Source organism: Cryptomeria japonica, chromosome 3, assembly GCF_030272615.1.
Source record: "Cryptomeria japonica chromosome 3, Sugi_1.0, whole genome shotgun sequence".
In the NCBI taxonomy this organism is placed as follows: domain Eukaryota; kingdom Viridiplantae; phylum Streptophyta; class Pinopsida; order Cupressales; family Cupressaceae; genus Cryptomeria; species Cryptomeria japonica.
The window spans coordinates 198,862,316-198,884,721 of NC_081407.1; the positions used below are offsets into that span (position 1 = coordinate 198,862,316).

The 22,406-nt window shown below is 35.4% G+C and overlaps 1 protein-coding gene across 1 annotated transcript; it reads left to right on the forward strand.

The window, feature by feature from the left end:
• The first annotated feature begins 4,341 nt into the window (after window positions 1–4,341).
• On the forward strand, window positions 4,342–21,807 carry LOC131034228 (squalene monooxygenase SE1). Its single transcript, XM_057965632.1, has 8 exons — window positions 4,342–4,964; window positions 12,101–12,212; window positions 12,518–12,692; window positions 13,900–14,068; window positions 14,529–14,747; window positions 14,931–15,206; window positions 15,477–15,755; window positions 21,402–21,807. Exons 1-8 carry the CDS (start codon window positions 4,740–4,742, stop codon window positions 21,528–21,530), a joined length of 1,584 nt encoding a protein of 527 aa, XP_057821615.1. The 5' UTR covers window positions 4,342–4,739; the 3' UTR covers window positions 21,531–21,807.
• The last annotated feature ends 599 nt before the right edge of the window (window positions 21,808–22,406 follow it).

The window sequence follows — 22,406 nt, forward strand, 5'->3', positions numbered from 1 at the left end:
ACACTACGCTGTAAGAGAGCATTGAAATGAAACTGTAAACCACATACAAAGAAATCGTCAATATATAAAGCATAATGCAGCTACGAAGGAGCATAAACCATCATTGGACATCCACCATGGATGTTAATATTATTTGCAGTGACTATATTGAAATAAATGCTGGTTTACTGAAAACAATATAATTTAAATTGAAAGATTTATAACATTTAACATTGACTGTAGAAGGAATTTACTTATTCAATGTGTACCAATCTGAATGACCGCCCTTGAATAAGGAAACTGTTGTTGATTACAACAAGTTCTGTGGCTATATGGTTATTGTCCATATACATATAAAAATATATATAGACAATAACCATATAGCCAGAGAACTCGCATCAACCATCGTTATAGAATATATTATGCTATTGTGTGTTTCTTCATATATATATATATACATGTATATGTACATACATGTACACATGTATATATATACATATACATATATATGTATATGTGTGTATATATATGTATGAGTTACATATATATGGACAATAACCATTTAGGTAGAGAACTTGAAAGTGTACATAACAAGGAGACAAACTAAAAGCATGAGATGCAGGAACAAAATATGTTACTGTGATGTGATTGAAAACTGGATATTGCTGATGTTCTATTAGATAGTGAACAATTCCATCATTTAACATGATTTTCAAAAAATAAATGGTACCGTATAAATATATAAAGAGAGACAGATCATTGAAATGAAACCCTCAATGCCATTGAGAGAAATGATGAAAAACAAATCTATTTCTGTAACTCATCATTGAACATCTTTCAACAAAATAAAATGGTATTGTGTCTCTATTTGTGTATGCATGATAATATAGACAATAACCATATAGCTGGAGAACTCAAAAAAGCCATGCAGAAGTTGTAAGTATGTAATTGTGATATATATACACACACACACACACACAGAGACATAGGTACAAAACTTAAAACATTATATAACATTAACTATATAGCCAGAGAACTCAAAAGAGCCATGTAGGAGTTATAAGTATGTAATTGTTTTGCGCACGCGCGCGCGTGTGTGTGTGTGTGTGTGTGTGTGTGTGTGTGTGTGTGTGTGTGTGGGACACACAGACATAGGTACAAAACTTGGAACATTATATAACAAGGAGCGAAACTAGAAGCATGAGATAGTAAACTGTGATGTGATTGAAAATTGGATATTGTTGATATTGTACTAGATAGAGAACAATTACATCATTGAACATCTTTCAACAACAAAAAAAATGCTACCGTATAAATATATATACAGACAGAGATCATTGAAATTAACCCCTCAATGCCATTGAGATAAATAATGAAAAACAAATCTATTTCCATAACTCATCACTGAACATCTTTGAACAAAATAAAATGGTATTGTGTCTCTATTTCTGTATGCATGATAATATAGACAATAAACATAGCTGAAAACAAAATGAGTAAATGGCTGAATGATGTTATTGTATTTCTCATATGAAATTTAATGGAAGTACTACATGGTATGCCTGACAATATTATTTACAGTGAATATATTAACAAATTGAAGGCAGAGCAAACAATGAAAATGCCACAAAAATCTTCATTTCCCTAAGTTTTTAGGGTGAAAAGGATAGTGGGAGTTCGTGCCACGTGTACACACACACACATATGTGTGTGTATATGTGTATATCTGTATATATGTAATGAAAAATAATGAAGGGGTTTCAAATAATTATGAACAATAATCAATCTTTTTTGCATTCTCTGTAATGATTTCGGCATTATAAACAGAGAGACACCATTTAACAGCACACCCATTAACCATTTAACAACACACACACACACACACACACACACACACATATATACATATATGCATGTGTGTGTATATATGTAATGGTAAATAATAAAGGGGTTTTGAACAATTATGAACAATAGTCCATTTATTTCCGCATTCACTGTCATGATTTCGACAGTATAAACAGAGAGACAACATTTAACAACGCAACCATAAAAGAAAATGATAAATAATGAAGGGGTTTCGAACAATTATGAACAATAATCAATTATTTTCGCATTTACTATAATGATTTCAACATTATAAACAGAGAGACACCATTTAACAACACACCCATTAACCATTTAACATCACACACACACACACACACACACACACACACACACACACACACGCGCGCGCGCGCGCGTGTGTATGTAATGCTAAATAATAAAGGGGTTTTGAACAATTATGAACAATAGTCCATTTATTGCCGCATTCATTGTAATGATTTCGAGAGTATAAACAGAGAGACAACATTTAACAATGCAGCCATAAAAGAAAATGATAAATAATGAAGGGGTTTTGAACAATTATGAACAATAATAAATTATTTTCGTATTCACTGTAATGATTTTGACATTATAAACAGAGAGACAACATTTAACAACACAACCATAAAAGGAAATGATAAATAATGAAGGGGTTTCAAACAATTATGAACAATAGTCAGTTATTTTCGCATGCACTGTAATGATTTCGGCATTATAAATAGACAGACCATTTAACAACGCACCCATACAAAGAAATGATAAATAATGAAGGGGTTTCGAACAATTATGAACTATAATCAATTATTTTTCGCATTCACTGTACTGATTTCTGCATTACAAACAAAGACACATCATTTAACAACGGACCCATAAAAAGAAATGATAAAAAATGAAGGGGTTTCAAACAATTATAAACAACAATCAATTATTTTCACAGTCACTGTAATGTTTTCGGCAATATAAACAGAGAGACACCATTTAACAGTCCACCCATAAAAGGAAACGATAAATAATGAAGGGGTTTCGAATTATTATGAACAATAATCAATAATTTTCGCAGGCACTGTAATGATTTCGACATTATAAACAGAGAGACACCATTTAACAGCCCACCCATAAAAGGAAACGATTAATAATGAAGGGGTTTCGAACTATTATGAACAATAATCAATTTTTCTCGCATTCACTGTAATGATTTCGACATTATCAACAGAGAGACGCCATTTAACAACCCACCCATAAAAGGAAACGATAAATAATGAAGGGATTTCGAACTATTATGAACAATAATTTTTTTTTTTCACATTCACTGTAACGATTTCGGCATTATCAATAGAGAGAGACCATTTAACAACCCACCCATTAAAGGAAATGATAAATAATGAAGGGATTTCGAACTATTATGAACAATAATCAATTTTTTTCGCATTCACTGTAATGATTTCAGCATTATAAACAGAGAGGCAACGTTTAACAACACGGCCATAAAAGGAAATGATAAATAATGAAGGGGTTTCAAACAATTATAAACAATAATCAATTTTTTTCGCATTCACTGTAATGATTTCGGCATTATAAACAGAGAGACACCATTTAACAATGTACCCATAAAAGAAAATGATAAATAATGAAAGGGTTTCGAACAATTATAAACAATAATCAAACTTTTTTGCATTCACTGTAATGATTTCAGCATTATAAACAGATAGACACCATTTAACAGCGCACCCATAAAAGGAAATGATAAATAATGAAGGGGTTTCAAACTATTATGAACAATAATCAATTTTTTTCGCATTAGCTGTAATGATTTCGGCATTATAAACAGAGAAACACCATTTAACAACGCAACCAAAAAACGAAATGAAAAATAATGAAGGGGTTTCGAAGTAAACGAAGAGATATGAATTAACAGAGCATACGAAGAAATCATCAATAGACAAAGCATAATGTAGCTATTGTCACCTGGGAGCCGAGGTTGCGGAGGAGGCCGCCGAAGGCCGAGGTTGCAGAGGAGGCCGAGGTGGCCGCCGACGGAGGTTGCAGAGGAGGCCGAGGCTGCGGAGGAGGGAGGAGGCCGCCGACGGAAACAACACCTTGCGATAGCCAAATGTTAGGGAAAAAGCTTATTTCCCTAAGTTTTTAGGGCAAAAAAGATATCGGGAGTTCGTGCCACGTGGGGCCACCATACATCCGCGAGAAGGGGGTTATGGGTGGTCAACATGTTTTTTGACCACCCATTTTAAACTTGTTTACATTTATTATTATTTTTAATTATATGCATGTTATAATTTTTTTAGGTTAATTATTTTTTATAAAAATGTGAAAAATATATTAGTTTTTAGGTATTTTACAAATGGATAATGGTGTTTTGGTGTGCGGGTATTGGCGCAAAAGAGGTCAAGTATCGGTCGACACTTTGAAATGACCACTTTTTGACCTTTCGAAGCATAACGACCTATAAAGATTGGATCGTTACTACCCAGAGGCCAAATCAATAGGTTTAAGAAGTTAAGTCACATACGAAAACAACCCAAAAAAAATTCAAAATTCGATATATCATTTAAAATCTGTAGGTGTGCGAAGTTAGCTATGACGGGTGCTCTTCCCCTATTTTACAGTAGCCGTGTCGTTTCATAATCTATATTCTATTCAAATATTCTAGTTTGTACGCAAGTTGCAAGCTCAGCTGCTTCCTCCATAAACAGAAAGCCAACGAGTTGCAAGCTCACCTGTTTCATTTGATTCCAATATCGAGAAACATCTACTTTCGTTTAATAAAACCTACACGCCAATTCTCTGCCAGTTCACAAAAAATCGAGACATTCCATGGTTTTAGTAGTTCGACCACAGAAAGCTGGAAGTTGATCTAGATATCCCACTTTTCAATTTCAATGGAGTATTTGGGGTTTCCAGTGGTATTTGCTCTGCTTTTGGGGACAATTCTTTCTTTGGTGCTGATACTGCGGAGGAAGAAGAATTCAAGCGCAACAACTTTGACGATGCATATTCAGGATGCCCTGCTTAATGAGAGTGACAATGAAGGGAAAGAAGAAACAGATATTATTATTGTTGGAGCAGGCGTCGCAGGTTCTGCTCTCGCTTACAGTCTTGGCAAGGCAATTCTTCTCTTTTTCCAATTATTTTGTTCGAAAAGCTTTTAATTTTTTTTTTTTTTGCCCTAATTTAAATTTCCTATAGTGTTTGATCCGAATTAGTGTATTAATAATTGTTACAAAATTGGAAATAATGATTCGTCCTTTTAAATTAAAAATTGATAAAATCTCCTTGTGAATAGTCGGATTTAGATGCTAGGAGGAGGGTGTCTTTTCCAGGAACTGCACAATACAAGCGCAGAGTGATGTACCAATTGAACCGAAAATAAATAATTTATTGAAACTGAAATGTTGCTATTTATGTTCACAGAAGACCCTGTAAGATTTACAGGACGAAAGAGGTTTTTTAACATCAATTTTTGTTGTAGGTCGGCTGGCATTCGCTAGAGCCGTGTAAACATCGTAGATATACCTGCTTGCTTCTTTAAATGTCACTCTCCACAAGCTGTACAATATCTATAAATACTTGTTTTCAAGGTTCCTGCACTCAACTGTTTTTTGTGAAAATTATGATGCAATAATAGCTGCTAATAATTTTACAAGTTGAAACTAGAGATAATGTAGCTTGCCGTGGATCTGAACACAAGTTTTATTCCATATCTACAAAAATGATTTTTAAACAACTGCGCAGCAGGCAATGCGGTTGATTGGTGTTTGCAGTTTCTGCTAAGTATTTGGCATTATCAACCTTTGACGATCAGGTTTATTGTCGAGGCTTTTCTAGATTAACTGTGCAGTAGTTTTAATGATTTTGTCCTACGTTTCAAGCCAGCTACCTCATTCTAAAATTTTCAGTGTAAATTTTTTTACAAGGGTACAAGGGTAGGTATTTTTTCGTTTTAAACATTAACCCAAACCGTAGAATTAAGTTCCAAACTGTGAATTTTTTAACATTTTACATAAAATTTAGGATTTTTTTTGAAAAAATGATATGATTGACAAATATAATTATTTACTGACTATCTCTTTGACTAACACACATGTAGGAAAGAAAACTGATTCTGAAAAATGAATTTTATCTATCCATTAAGCAAAGCAAGTCATAGATGAAAAAATCTGTAGTCATTTATGGCAACGATTTAATCTGCAAAAAACTCTTGGGCGAGGACAATTTATTGGAAAAAATTGCTAATAATTGGGAGAAAAACTCAAATAAATCTGCAGTAATGATTTGTCGGGTATTCTTTTACTAAATACTATCATGCAATTGATTACATAACCTTGCACCTTGCCATTTACGAAGCAATTAGTGTAACTGTGTACCTATCCACAACAAGTTTAAAATAGGTGCCTTCAAGGGATGTGGCATCTTTGTGGGAAGAATGTGAATCCTTTGGGTGTATGTGTGAGTAAAACTTGAGTATGGTGTTTTTTGCATGATATGATAGTTTCATGTGGAAGTCTCATGCTTCTTGAACCATGTTCTTGAAGCTGAAGGTATGTTGTGAAGGCTGACAAAGTTCATCAATGTGTATGAGATGAGCTGAAAATTTGAAAGGCTTTGTGTGCACATGCAAATGCTAGCTATTGAACAAAGTATTTATTTTATGGAAGATGTGAAGTAGAGGAGAATTTTAATTCTACAGAAAGGAGATTCAAGGATTGCAAATCCTCTATAATATGTATTGAACTCAAATTCATTTAGAGGTTGCACTTATTTTTGGGTATATGATATGTATTTAACTCAAACTTTGATTTTTATATGATGGAAATCAGTAACGTTTTATACAAATTCAGTGTATATGTGTGTTCTTCAAGAATATTTTAAGAATTATATATTTTCAAATGTTCTATAGATTTGCCGATTTTTCCCCCTTTTTTTGGAGAGTCCCGAGTTTTCAAAATTTTTGGGCCAAAAGAGTTATTGTCAAGTAAGAGTTTTTCATCTTTGAAGCAAATCACTCTTGATGATAATATATGCATACAGAGTCCTAAGATTTGCCTACTATAAGTCTCTTTATTTTGTCCAAAAGTGAGCAACATACATTCTGCTAAATTTGTTTCTAGTTTCTCAGGGTTATTTAGGACTTTCTGGAATTTAAAGTTTAATGCCCCCCTTTGGTGATATTTAGATTTTGTCTTCAAAAGGATAACTATAGCTTGCACCGAATACTATGAAATCAACTAGAACCATCTCTTGGGTCAATTCATTTTATCCACAAGAGGTAGGAGTGTCCAACTAGGACTAGCACCATCTCTTGGGCCACTTTACTTTATCCGCAAGAGGCAGGAGCGTCCAACCAGGACTAGAACCATCTCTTGGGCCAATTCAAATGTTAATTCAATTATATGAAATATCTAACTCTATTAATGGTGTTCACCCACAAGGACCTTGTGCATCTTTATGGGTTGTTTTATTAAAAGGTTTAAAATTGCCAAGCTAATAATTTCTTGTGGACGTAATGGTGTTGTAATCACTACATATGTTCCTCCACAAAACTACATGTGTTTTCTGTTTTTTCTCCTTGCTTTCCTTTATCTTTAGTGGATGTGGCTCTTGTAGACACCTAAAACTTGCACAATTCGCCTATTAATTAGACTAAGGTTTAATTAATATCCCTATTCCTCCAATCAACCTATTAATCAAATTAAAGATTTGATTAAAATCCTTTTCTTCTAGCCTAACCTATTAATTAAACTAAGGTTTGATTAAGTACCCTTTAGCCATTTAATTGAATAAATCTTATTTATTTAATTAAAACCCCCTTTTTCCCTTTTAATTGAATTTACATTTGATTAAATCCCTTTGCATTTAAATAAATCATTATTTATTTGTGAATAGTCCCCCCACTTGCAAAATCCTACAAATGCAAGTTGCACCCCTTTTGGCTAAACTAAATCTTTTATTTTATCTAAAATTGCCTATTTTCCTCCACTTGTATTCTCCTACATTTTCCATTAGCATGCTAATATTCTTCTAGAACCCCTCATTATCCTAATTAATCCAAAGCCTAACCAATGTTAGTATTTATTCAAATTAAAAATACTGCACATCTACCCAAACCCACACGTGACTCCACATGTGACTCACAAGTCACTTCACATGTCCACATCACCTTTGACCAAGGGGTTCTCACACATGTGTGAGGATGCTCTTCCCCATAGAGCCACCATACTCTTTTCGCTTTTGGCTCGTGTGTCATAAACTCTCTTCCACTAGCCCTTACACCTTTCCACAAGTGTTTCCACTTGTCACCTCTTGGACTTCCCAAGATTTTCTCACACATGTGTGAGCACATTTACCCTTGCACCCACTTCTCCTTGTGACACTTGTCACAAGGCTAAACCTTCAAACCTGGGACCACATTCCCTTTCAATCTTAGCCCTTGATCAATCTTCAATCTTGACCGTCGGTTTTCAAGCCTCCAACTCTATAAATTGAGCCTCTATCCATCAATCAAGGAGAGACTTTTGATCATAGCCTTATAATGCCTTTTTGATTCGAGATCCATCATCTTGTGCATCAAACTTATAGTCATTTTGCAGGTTATCAAGGAGCTCAATTTGTCATCTTCAAGCACTTAGATCATCTTGGTTGCATGCTAATTTAGCTTTCATCATGTTGATAGTATCATGCTAATCCCATTTTCATGCTAGCTTAATTCATAGCCATTGTATATCAATTTCATAGAAATCTCCATGTTAGTTTAATTAGCACACCTAAGCTTTCAATTTGGAATCAATCTTAGTCTCATATCTTGCATTTCATCTTTTCATATCATTTGATCATCTAGCTAGGATCTTAGTTGCATTCATTTTGATCTTGGCATATCCTTCAATCTCGTTCTTTAGGTCGACATCTAAAAAATCAAATGCTCTTCCAAGTGAGAGCCACCTTGAATGTTGAAGATCCTTGGAGATAGAGGAACATGAGATGTGCTTGAGGTTCTTGATTTTGAAGCTAACTTAGTTTAGTTTCTATTTTGATTTCTAACTCTAACATAATGTTTCATGTGTGTGTTTGATGTTGTTTGATTCTTTTTTGCAGATTCCACACTTTTCAGCACACAACTCCTATTTTATGGGCTTGGCTTCTCTTCCTACATTTTTGTCTCGGCTCCCACTTTTCATTGCATTTGTAACACAAGTCTTTTTGCTTAAGGTTATGCGGATTACAAATGTGCCCATGTCTCCATTCGTTTTGACATCGGTAGCACACCTTTTCCTTGTTGGCATTATCTTGCTTACAAATGTGTCCTTTTCTCCATTCCTTCTTACAATCAAAGCAAAGGCCTTTCCTTTTTAATTCCTCTCGATCATCATAAGAAATATATGGCCTCTTGCGTTCACCTTCCTCAATAAAATTGCGTTCACCTTCCTCAATAAAATAACTATCTTTTGGTGTCCGATAGTCCTCCACAAATAGGTAGATGAGCCTGTCTTCAGATATTCTGGGGACCATAACGGCTAACCTTTGGAATTTTGAAATACATTCTTCAAGGGTTCCCCTTTGCCTTATTTTGGCTAGCTCCCTAAAATATTTTTGGGGGTGTGTTTGCTCAAACCTTTCAATAAGTCTCCTTTTGAAGGACTCGTAGGTTCTTATGTTTTTATGATCTTGTGTGGTCAACCCATGATGCCACCAATCATGGGCGACCCCATCTAAGTGCAATATGTCAAATGTTATGGCATCCTTTTCTGTCATGGGACTAAGGGTTAAATAGGTTTCCAATTTTTGGGTCCATGCATGTGCTGTAGTTTTTCCCGTCCCATCAAAATTTGGAATGCTCAACTTCCCTATCTTGTTTTGGATATCACGGTTTGGATGATGATCCCTCTCCCTCTGGGAAGTCTTCATTTTAGCCTCACAATAGGCTGGGAAGGGGATGCTCCTTTTGATTTTTGGTTCAAGCCTAGAATATTCTGTGGCAAGTGCTTCTACATTTGGGTTATTAATCTGTTCATATCCTCTTGAGAATCTTTCCCTAGGTGTGAAAGGGGGCAAGGTGGTTGCGGGAGTGGTCCCATTGTCCCTTACTGATTGGCTAGAATTTTCATCCCTATTGTTTCCCTGGTTTGGTCTTAAATCACACATGGTAATATTTATATTTTGCAAGGCTAGGAGCATGGCTTGATTTGTCTGTTCATTTTTCTCCATAAATGTTCTTAATTGTTGCTCTATAATCCTCTTTTTTTCTCTTTCAAGGGCCCTTAAGGTTCTTTGACTTGGTTGCATCAACTATTGACTCCCTAGGTTGGCAGGATGATGGCTCTGATACCACTTGTAATGTCCCCCTTTGGTGATACTTAGATTTTGTCTTCAAAAGGATAACTATAGCTTGCGCCCAATACTATGAAATCAACTTCAATTTGCTTAAGCGAGTAATTCTACCTTAGTAATGGTTTCGATGCTTGGTTATGTATATATATATTAAGAGAAGTAATAAAATTAATAACGGTGCAACAGTCTGATTTGAATTATTGTCAATGGAACCCGATATAATGATTTTCTTTAATAGGAATGGAAGGTGATACTTAGATTTTGTCTTCAAAAGGATAACTATAGCTTGCGCCCAATACTATGAAATCAACTTCAATTTGCTTAAGCGAGTAATTCTACCTTAGTAATGGTTTCGATGCTTGGTTATGTATATATATATTAAGAGAAGTAATAAAATTAATAACGGTGCAACAGTCTGATTTGAATTATTGTCAATGGAACCCGATATAATGATTTTCTTTAATAGGAATGGAAGTAATTGTTGTTTTTATATGATCATGCAATGAAGATATGAGGACTAGCCCTTATCTGTATAGCTATGTTCGATTGACCTTTGTACCCTGTTATAGTGCATACTTCACGTTGTTGCGGGTGGATGATATACCTCCCTCTTACTCGGCTGACCAAAGGATTCCCCTGAGTGCTGTGAATATGCAATTTCCTAATCTTCCCACCTTGAAGAGGCTTACGATCTTGTATTAATATCACTCCAAGCGGTCATGACTGAAGAGTTGTATTCCAAAGGACATGTCTATTTATCACTGCCTCCGGACCATATTATGACAAATATTGTTATCAGTTTAGACTTCCCAAATCGATATCTGATCCTTAACCTTCAATTGATTGGTGGTAACTTCCAAGTAATCCACGATTAAATCTGTGTTAGAATCGCTGTCCATTTCCCACTAATTTCCGTATGAAAGCGATTAGTCTTTCTTTCGACTTTATCGATTATACTTGACGACACTGTTAAGGAGTGTTGATTATTAGTTGACATCGTGTTACTCTAATTGTAATCATTAATCGTCCTGGAACATTGCTTAGCTGATACTATTATAATTCTACAGCATTATTATTATTATGTGGTTGACCATCGCAGGGTATTCACGTTATGGTCAGTATTCACGATTATTAATTGCCCTTTGCTTGGCTACCGATTTCCATATGGACTACTGTTGCTATTAAGACTTAGAAATATACCTTCATACATTGATTACTTTCAGTATCGTGCCCGCTATGCCATTCTTCTTCATCGTGAAGAGTGGATGATTGGTTGGTAATGTTACTGTTTTTTTACTTTTTTAGATCCCCTTCATTTTAATTGTCTTAATGAATATTATATTTTATTATTATTATTAATTTTTTTCTTTTTTAATATTATTTATATTATTATTTATTTTTTATTTCCTTTTGAATTTTAATTTTATTACTATTTATTATCTGATCCTTAGTTCAGGAATGGGACATTACATAAAGTCAGTTAAATTTATAAAGTTTATGGAACATTCTTTGGCATGCAACTTATGTTTTGCCCAAGCTAGAAACTATGCTGCATAAAGAGCTTTCAAAATGATTGCTATATCCATGTAATGAGTTATGTCAAAGATCTGCTATATATCCATGTTATATCTATTTCATGATACAACCCGTTTGAAAAATATATATTTTTATAAATTGATTTCTATATCCATTTAAATGAGCTTTTTGTGTATTGATTCTATCTTTGGCATTGATGGCTGCAAGATTACATTGAAGCAAGGTTCAAGAAAGGTGGACGTTTTGCATATTTATTAGAGAGTAATGTAAAACATTTAGACATATTTGGAGGGTTGAATTAGTTGAGAGCACAGAGACCAAAATTGATGGAATGATGGTTTGTGTGTTATTTTCTCACTTTTTGCTGTCCAAGGCAATACAGGATGGAAGACGTGTTCGTCTTCTTGAGAGAGATTTGACTGAACCTGATAGAATTGTAGGGGAGCTTTTACAGCCAGGTGGTTACTTGAAACTTGTTGAGCTCGGTCTTCAAGGTAAGTCTTTTGGATCTATTATTTTATGCAGCTTGTCTTTCCTCTTTATGGTTTAGCTTGGCAAGAGGTTATTGTGTATGAAAGAGGATTCCCTTTTTAGCTATTTGGGCAGTTGACTTCTGTTTGATGAGAACATATGAATTTTTTATCCCCTTTACCATATAGGTCTGCATGAAATGTGGTTTTCCATATGGCAAGCATTTGGTGCTGATATTTCTTTTTGTTGTATAGGCTTGGGATGAACTGTGCTTTGTTCGGATTCACTTGTTATCTAATAACATTCTTATAACTTCTCTTGTATGCAGATTGTGTTGATGGAATTGATGCCCAACGTGTGCTGGGATATGGATTGTTTAAGGAAGGAAAGCACACCAAAGTGTCTTATCCATTAGAAGGACATCATGCAGATGTGGCTGGGCGTAGTTTCCACAATGGACGCTTCATTCAGCGCCTACGGGAAAAGGCCTCGTCTCTGCCAACGTACACACAATATCTTTTGTTTCTTTTTTTTCGTATTTTCATTATATGTCTTGGTATCATTTTTTTGCTTGATCTAAAGCTGGTGTCTTTATTGGAAGTTGCAAAATACCAGAGTGATAACATGGCATCATCTTAGAACTGGATGCTCCTATATGGTTATGGTGTGATCTAGAACAGTAAATTAAATGAATTGGACATTGTCTCAACCCCCAACATCCATGCATGTTTTTTAAGGTGTTAATATCACGAGATGTTATAGTACTAGGCAGTATCCTATGTGTGTTAAATTCCACAGGGCGAATTCTATTTGAAACTGAACCCTGTAATTGATGATACAGGCCTACTTCGGTATCCACCTGAGGTGCTGGAGATGAGGCCCAAGAAGGCCTCCTTTATATAGAGGAGCCAGTTCCGTAGGTTGCACAAAGGCCCACCTTCAGTTAGAGAAGCCACTTGGCCATTTGTGTTCTGAATTCGAAGTCGATACTTATTGTTGTCTTGTCCATGTATACAGACCTAAATGGAGGCCAGTTATCATCAGAATGACAAGTATTATATTTTTATAATTCTCATCTCGGACTAGTATGAATTACCTTGATTTCTCAGTTTTCTTCATAGAAGTCTTGCTTTCACCCTTTAAAACTAAAAACAATCATCAACCTTGTCTGGTACAATTAAGGGAAATCCAGGGCTTAGGGTACAACCACCTGCAAGAAAGTTAAGAGTTTGCAACTACCAGGTAAGTTTGCAAATCTTTGTCTCTTGGAACTCCTAGTTTCTGAGTTTGGAAATATTTGATGAGTAATTTAAGTACTGTTCAAGTCAGTCAAGAATTGTTGGTGGTGATATTGACCTGCTTGTTTAACTGGGTTGGACAACACATTTTTAGAATGTTTTGAGTGACGAAAGCTTTGAGTTTTAGTTAATTCAGTTTATCAAAATAAATATCTGGTTAACACTAATAAATTATTCCAATCCTTTATCCTTGTTTTGATTTGCAATATTTCTGCCAGTTGACATTGAAGTGAGAATCATGAACATGGTACCTTTTAAATTTTAATCAATAATATTGCTGCTATTTTTAAAATAGAATGCTTTTCTTATTCTCAAATATACATTGCTTTCACGTTTTTTATTCTCAAAAATATATTGCTTTCAAATTTCTTTATATGAGTCTCATACCAAATTGAAATATATATGATTGCAGGGTTCATTTGGAGCAAGGAACTGTACTTTCATTGATTGAGACGCAAGGAATTGTGAAGGGTGTAAGGTACAGGTCTACGGCTGGTGCAGAACATGAAGCTTTGGCTCCTCTTACTATTGTCTGTGATGGATGCTTTTCAAATTTAAGGCGTTCCTTGTGTAATTCAAAGGTGCTGATCACAACTTTTTTCTAAGGAGCTTTGTTTTTCTTACGATAGAATAAAATTTAGAATATTGGCAGCAATTTATTTTCAGGTACATGACAGTATCTAATATTAAGCCATAGAAAGGCATCAGTTGGTGTGGATTATGCTAGCAAGTAGCAGGCACATTATGGTGCTAGGATTATTCTTTAGAACATTGAGGGGAGAGAGAGGGAGGGAGAGGTTTAAAAATTAGTAAAATGTTAGAGTTGCATCCTATGGAGATGGCTATGTTGGTCTCAATTGAAAGCTTCCATATAGGTAGAACAAGTAAAGTCTTATTTTACAACGACAACTTATGCCTGATATAAGACAATTAAAAAGAAATTTCCTTTTCTTTTGATAATAAATAGGCCTGTTTTTTCTTGTGATGGATTTTAGACCATGCACTTATTACAACCAATATTTTCACTGAATTAATATGCAGGTAGATGTTCCTTCATGTTTTGTTGGTCTTGTGCTGGAAAACTGTGAGCTTCCATATCCTAATCATGGACATGTCATATTAGCTGATCCTTCTCCAATTTTATTCTATCCGATTAGCAGTACAGAGGTTCGTTGCTTAGTTGATGTACCAGGACAAAAGGTTCCATCTGTTGCCAGTGGAGAACTGGCAAAGTATTTACAAACTGTGGTGGCTCCTCAGGTATCAGATAGAAGTTGGACACAATTCCTTTTGTTCTCAAGCTTGGCTTTGTATTTCTTTGGATACACTGGATACTGAAACGGACAAAATAATTGACAGAACCTGTTTTTATTAAGTATTCTTACTTAAGAGGGTGAGAGGTGTTGTATGAGAATTCTCTAAATTTGTTATGGAATTTATCAGCTTCCAGAGCAACTACAAACATCATTCTTAGCTGCTATTGAAAGTGGGAACATACGAACCATGCCAAACAAGATCATGCCAGCCTCACCATTGCCTAGGCCTGGAGCTCTTCTATTGGGGGATGCTTTCAATATGAGGCATCCGTTAACTGGTGGAGGAATGACTGTTGCATTATCTGACATTGTGGTTCTTGAAAGGCTTTTTAAGCCTCTTCGTAATCTTCATGATGCTTCAGCGCTCTGTGAATATGTGGAATCATTTTACACTCTTCGCAAGGTATGTACTTGTGATAGCTGGACTATTGTTTTCCATACAAACAGTAAGAAAAATTAATTTGTGTGATAAAAGGCTGTTGCAATTTTATAAATAAAAATGCCTGTTAGTCTTACAGTAGCCTCCAAGATGATGAGCTTTTCATTAAAGTACTCCTGCATCTAGCTTTATTCTTTATATAGATATCCTATTTTAGCTTTATTCTTTATATAATATTCTTTCTTTCTATTATTTGGTACTAATTCCAGGAAGTTTTCATCACATCTTATGCAGCCTGTTGCATCAACAATAAATACTTTGGCAGGTGCATTGTACAAGGTCTTCTGTGCTTCACCTGATCAGGCAATGAAAGAGATGCAACAAGCTTGTTTTGACTATTTAAGTTTGGGAGGTGTGTTTTCAACTGGACCTGTGGCCCTGCTGTCTGGCCTCAATCCACGACCTCTGAGTTTGGTTGTACATTTCTTTGCGGTGGCTGTATATGGTGTTGGTCGTCTATTGTACCCTTTTCCTTCACCAAAACAATTCTGGCTTGGAGCCCGCCTGATTTTTGTAAGTGCATGATTGTTCTGTTATGGTGTTATGAACTCATTAATGTGATCTTTTGAGCATGTATTCTCTGACTAGAGAAAGGTTAATTCTTGGTTTAAATTCTTCAAATTTAGTTCCCTTCCTAAAAGAATCAAACTAGAAATCTGGCTGATCTCTTTAATTAGGATTTGTCATTTTGCCATTTTTTGATTGGAGTTAAAATGTTACGTGTCAGTAATCCAAGAAAAAAACTAATGATGTTTCCCAGAAGAGCTGCTTGTGAATATTATTTACTTTTGTATGTGTGCTTGGCTAAATACATATTCCGTCTCTTATGTCCAAAGTCTAATACCTGATTTTTCTTATTATCCTGTCTTGTTGATCGGCAAAACTTTCCAAGAAGCTATTTCAATTCCCTGTAGACATTCTTTTATTCGTTTTTTTATGCCTTTGCAATATCATTTTGAAATGGAATGAAATGCTTATCAATGTGCTTGTGTAACTAATAATCACTCAGAGTATAGACAAAATACATTGGCGGGAAGGACAAATGACTGCTGTGCACGTTTTGACTACAATAGGTACATAAGCATTGGAAGATGCTAGAATTGGCCAAAAAGAGTGAGAAAGGTTAACATTGAAACTGCAAATTGTCTGTTGAACTCTTGAAATGGCAATTAAAGCTTTGGAGGAGGCATAAGTGAAAGTGACAGGCAGGCCAGGACAATGATATCCACTTTAATTTTCAAAAATTTTAAGAAAAATTGTTCATGACATTTGTTGGCTGCTCTAATGTTGTTCCTGTGCAGTGACGGTGATTGAGTTGACTACAATGATGGTTGAGGTTGTCTTGTAGATGTTATACAAAGATGATGTAGTGAGAGAACCATAAGACCTGTGAGTAGGCACCCTATTGAGAATGTCTGCCCTATGTTGAGTCAACTCTTGAATGAAGGGATACAAGTCCATATGATCTCTATAATGAATCAAGCGCGGCAGAAAATATTTTAGTCTCTTAAAATTAGTGACCCCATGCATCTTGGAGATAATCTTCATCTTGAGATTGGAGTAAAAGTGAGAAAGTTGATCATTGAAGAGTGTTCTTGGGCTTATGTAAAATTTGTAGTTGATTTGTTGAACCTTTTTGATAGCTGATTAATGTTTTTGATTAAATAAGTAGAAGGGCCATCATTGAAGAGGCTAACATACAACATCTTTATTATGTTTGATATCATATATATTCATGACCACCAGATGTTACATATGTCACAGCAATATGTAATCAGTTTGCTTTAGTTCTCATGACACTTATCTATTCAGTAATTTGAAACTAAATATAGCAAACTTTGCATAATGTGCTAACTCAAAATGAAAATCTTTGAATTGGGGATGTGTAGAAAGAACTTGTCAAGCAAAGAGCACTACATATAATCACCTATTACTTCCTCTAAGTTTTTACCATTTCTATCTTTCGACCAAATTGCTTTCCTAGGCATGTTAGGATATACTATCCTCTAAAACATTGCTTCAGGACCTGATTTACCATGGTGAGAATATTAAAAAATTATTTTGCCTTATTCTTTCTGCTGTGTTTGGCTTTGAATTATGTAGAGTTCCCAGACTCGCCGCGAGTCAGGTGAGTTTGCCGAGTTGGCGAGTCGAGCCAAGCTCGGCGAGTTTTGACAACTCGTGACTCGGACTCGACGAATTTTTCTCATAACTCGCCTGACTCGCGAGTCAGGCGAGTTATGGAAAAACTCGCGAGTTCGAGCTCTAGGATTCGCGCCACAGCAGGTCAATGTTTTGACTTGCAAAAAACAAAAAAAACATGAAGCTGGTTGACAAGTTAGTCTCTCTGTCAGGATTCATATATGGAATATAACATTTAAGTATAAGTGGCATTTCCTTGTGTCTTTTCTCTTTCTTATACTTTAAGTTATATTCCATATATATTGTCAAGATGTTTGAAGTGGTTTCGGACCTCCATGATTTATAATGCAAAATCTAGATTTTGGAGGATCCTTCAAATTTCCAAACTTAGTCAAATTTCAGGCCATTTCAGGCCATTTCAGGATCAGGATGACATTCCTGACTTCTAAGATGAGTTCACTCTGACCTTGATGTAAGGGGCGAGACCTAGGAGGACACTATGCATTCAACCAAGGTTTGATTTAGCAACATGAAGCGTGACGGGATAGTACACAAAAGCCCTAGGAATGATCTAAATAACCCCTAATCACTCAATTGACCTAACCTCCTTCACTCCACCTTGAGGAGATCCACTTGACTTGATGACCTTTGAGAAAATCAATCCCTTCAATGCAAAGGCTAAGACACTAAAACAACCAACAACAAAACTAAAAGAGCTAACCCTAGAAAGCAAAAAGTGGGGGTCCCCATTTGCAATGGGGATGTTTCTTAAAATTTTGAAAAAAGGGGGTGAGTTGGGGACATTTCCTACTTGTCCTCACATCCCAAAAAATCCCCCTATGGGGCACAAGGTTATTTTTGGCCAGGGACATGTCTCTGAGGAGCATATTTTCAAACCCTTCTGGCCTCACAATTCCCCCTTCCATCCAACATATATATAGCCCAAAAACTAAGAGGTCCAAGAAAGACCAAGGTCAACTATAGTCCCAAGGTAAAACCTAAGTTCAACAAGCACACTATTTAATGCTACCATACACAAGCATTCCTTAAAGTTTCCAAGTGAAGATGTTCATGATGTCTCATGTTGGTGCTCCTAGAATTTCAATTTGGCCAAAGAATATACTAAACAGAAGCCCCAAACAAGTAGATACTCAAACAACATGCCTTTCATGGCATAACAAGCTAGCACACATTATAATTGGGCTTTATTCAGTAATGGGTGCATGAAACAAGTTTTAAATCGTTAAAAATCTCTTCATTTCAAGGTTTTTTTAATTTTGCTGAGTCATTGCCGAGTCGTTGCCGAGTCATAGCCGAGTCACGAGTCAAGTCGACCTTGCCGAGTCCGAGCCGAGTCTGAGTCTGGGAACTTTGGAATTATGCCACCATTTGCTTTTATGTTTTGTTTTCTCCACAAAAACCTTTTCTTCAAAATTGGTTTATTCTGTGCTTTGTATCAATTATTCTTTCTGTAATAAATAATCGGAAATCTTCTCAAAATCCCATGTTGCTGGAAATGACAAAGTTTCTGCTGTTCTATAATAGGCTTCAGACAAATTATTTAATGAAAGGTGGTTAATTAGTTTAGATAATCATTAATCAATCCACTTTTGTGTAATTTTGAAGCATGAAGTTTATTTTCAAATAAAGTATCCAGGTGTCAAATGAGTAAGCATTAAGAGAAGCTATATTCAGCAACAATAGAGGGGAGAATATCATTTTTGACAAAGTTAGCAATGCAGTAGAGATTCAAGGTTAGATGCATTATGTTTAGGCTGTTACGCACCCCCAATATGGTGTATCCTTTTTGCCTTTGTTGGTAATGTGCCACAACTTTTCACCCTAAATAACATTTTATTATAAAATGTCATATTATCTTTTGTTTAACTTCTGGTAATTCTGGGACTCCATTAAGATATGAACAGTTATTTATTTATTTTTGTTTTGTAAGTTGTTCATAAACACTTTTTTTTGCAACAGTGAAAATCCTTGGCTGACTCTCAAAAGGGGACTTTTGCTTTTTCCAGCCATACCACTCCCTAATGGGACTGCATTAGAACTTGAGGCCAAACAAAACTTACCCCCAGAATCTCTAGAAAGAGTACCGAGGCTGTCAGGGTAGATCACAACATATGGATTGGAATCATTTTCCTGCCTCAAAAAAATTTGGAAAAGGAAAAGAAAGCTATTTCCTTTACCTTTTCCCACATGATTGGTCACCTCTAAATGATGTTGTAGAGAACTTGACACCTCTCAGATCCAGAGCTAACTATCTCTATTCACATTTTGGTCCTTGCCTCTGAACACTTACAGATGTGAGCATTTGCCGTTTTCAGCTTACCCCATCCCTTCTCCTGCGGTTGCTGAAATTTTTTAATTCCTTTTTGTTATTTGCAATAGAATCATCCTTTAGTAACATGAAATCACTACTCCTTTCATATTTTATTTCTCTGCTTCTCTGATAATTGTCTTGGAACCTATCTCTTCTTGTTCTCCACCATTGGTCATTTAGCCTTTTTTGTTGCTTTGCAAAACCTAAATTCTTTGCAATATTTGTCCAAATATCCCTTGTTAATAAGGCCCCAATTTTAAGAGCTTATCACTTGGGCACAGGATCTTAGTCATTTTTTAACTACTGAATGTTGCATTAGCTTATATTTATGGGAAATCCTTACCAAATGAAGGTCCAGAATTGCTTTGAAACTTCAGAAACTCGCTAAACACTAGTCGAATTAAATCATGTTTAATCTCAGGCTATAAATCAGAGTTATATGCATCTCTACTCTTCCCTCAGCAGGACTGTTAGCCCTGTTTTCTCCTTTTGGAAAATACCTTAACGCTGCTGACTGTCATGTCAACTCCCACAATTGTGCATTCTGAAGCCATCTCAAATTATGAATTTGTCTCTGTTGATCAGGGAGGACAAAATTATACCATTTGAAATTTCCATACAGCTGACCAGATAATGACTCGGGTCAAAAAAGGTAGAGGATCCCATGTGAATTCACAACTTTTGAGTCATGCAAGGAAGGTCCTCCAGAGAAATGATTCATGGATAATGGCTTGACAAGCCTGTGAATGGATGAGGAGAATGCATCTGATGATGGTATTAGTGGTTACTGATTTTTCCATGAAAATTCAACTTGAAGAAAACGTATGTGAAGTAAAATTCATTCCTTGAAACTATAAATTGTGACTTTAAGGTTACTGATTTTTATTGTTGGTGTAGGCCATTTTTATCCCCATGCCAGCTACTTGGAGGTGTATATGCAAAGAAGACATTGATGATGCTGATATATATACTGTATAATTTATTGGATTTCAAAATTTCTTATTAGCACTTGTGATTGGCTGCTGTCATATGTAGGACCTGGTATAATAAGTTTTAATTGTTCATCATCATTTTAGAAGTTGAAATTTGAGCATGTATACTCATGCACAGACACCTACCTCATCACCCTAGTATACACAAATTTTGGAAGAAAACCATCTTTGAGGTTTGTGGTGTACCTATTTATTCATTCTTTGACAGGGTCACTGCTGGAACATTCTCAGATCAAATTCAGCCTTAGAGAAATATGATAACTTTCCTGTCAGATATAAATTAAACCATGCAAGTTTCCTATACTTTAAACTTTGGTTTCCTTTCTTCATTTGAAAAGTCTCGGCATAAAAATATCCAATTTTTCTCAAAAGAATGAACATTGTGAATATCTCAGCCATGGCCATCTATTTGCTCATAGGTATTTTAATTGTGTTTTCCTGTACACATGCTTGTGTGCTTGTGGAGTCACTCTGATAGCAGCTAAAATTCTAGCATGCAATTTGTGCTTGAACATCATATTGAAAGGAAAACATATTTATAAATGCAGATGCAACTCATCTTTATTGAAGTATGCCGATTTATCTTTAAGCACTTTTACTTTTAGAATTGTAGAATACATATTGTTATGTTTTGTTTTGTATTTGTTCCAATCGTTTAATTGTCACACTTTTTGTTCTTGCTGGTTCTGGCAGGGTGCTTCCAATATCATTTTCCCAATTATTAAGGCAGAGGGGGTTATACAGATGTTCTTTCCGAGTATGGTTCCTGCATATTACAGGGCACCACCTGCACACAGCATCCAGGAGGACAGAAACAGTTAGCGATTATATGGAAGGAATGCTATATTATCATTAATTGATTGTTCATATTGGAAAAATACATACCATATATTTTTATGCTATTCAAATGACCATGTGGAAAGCGCATGGATATTTTAACATTTGAAATATTTAAATTCACATATTGAAGTTGATTCCTGTTGTGATCTGAAACCACATTAAGACCAGAAATCTTCTCAATGTATTCGATTTACAACGAGAACAGATGCTTCATTTCACCAAATCACCAAATTGGAAAAGCCCTGCATATTTTGCACCAGGAGAGTGCTGATCTACTTTTTGGTTGGGGCTGCAAGGTGTGTATCGTTTTGGCATTGTTAGGACCTTCTGTACTTGGAAATGAGAAAACCAGACTTACCTTCTGTACTTGGAAATGAGAAAACCAGACTTAGTAGTCTTAGTAGTCTTAGTTACGGACATTTGGTAGACTTTTTTTTTTGACATTTAGTAGTCTTAGAGATCACATTTTTGAATTTAGAGGGAATAGGTTTGTACACTTTAAACAATACCAAGGTAAATGGATAAACGATCTCTGTGCGGAGTTCTTGCATAAGGTTGGTTTCATTCATAAAATCAGTGTCTTGCTCGCCAGGGCCATCAGAAACTACCTTTACCTCCTACCATAGTGTGATACAGAAGCAAAGGAGATTTTTCAGAGAAAACTGTAAAATAAAAGTACTTTAAAGTTTTTCTCCCATGAATTTGTGAGATGCAATTCAATCCAATGACACTTCACTGATTCTACTCTATTATGTTCATCAGAAGTTCAAAAATATGTACGTTAAGAATAAGTATATATTTTTAGTGTTGAGAGACAAATAGAGGTGGAATATCTAGACTGTATTTTAAAGTTTTCCT

Bases quoted from the DNA above. Each gene is read 5' to 3' on its own strand.
- LOC131034228 (XM_057965632.1), top strand. From the start codon at position 4,740: ATGGAGTATTTGGGGTTTCCAGTGGTATTTGCTCTGCTTTTGGGGACA. The intron at 12,213-12,517 runs GTAAGTCTTTTG...TCTTGTATGCAG, and splicing joins TGTTGAGCTCGGTCTTCAAG to ATTGTGTTGATGGAATTGAT. The intron at 15,207-15,476 runs GTATGTACTTGT...CATCTTATGCAG, and splicing joins CATTTTACACTCTTCGCAAG to CCTGTTGCATCAACAATAAA.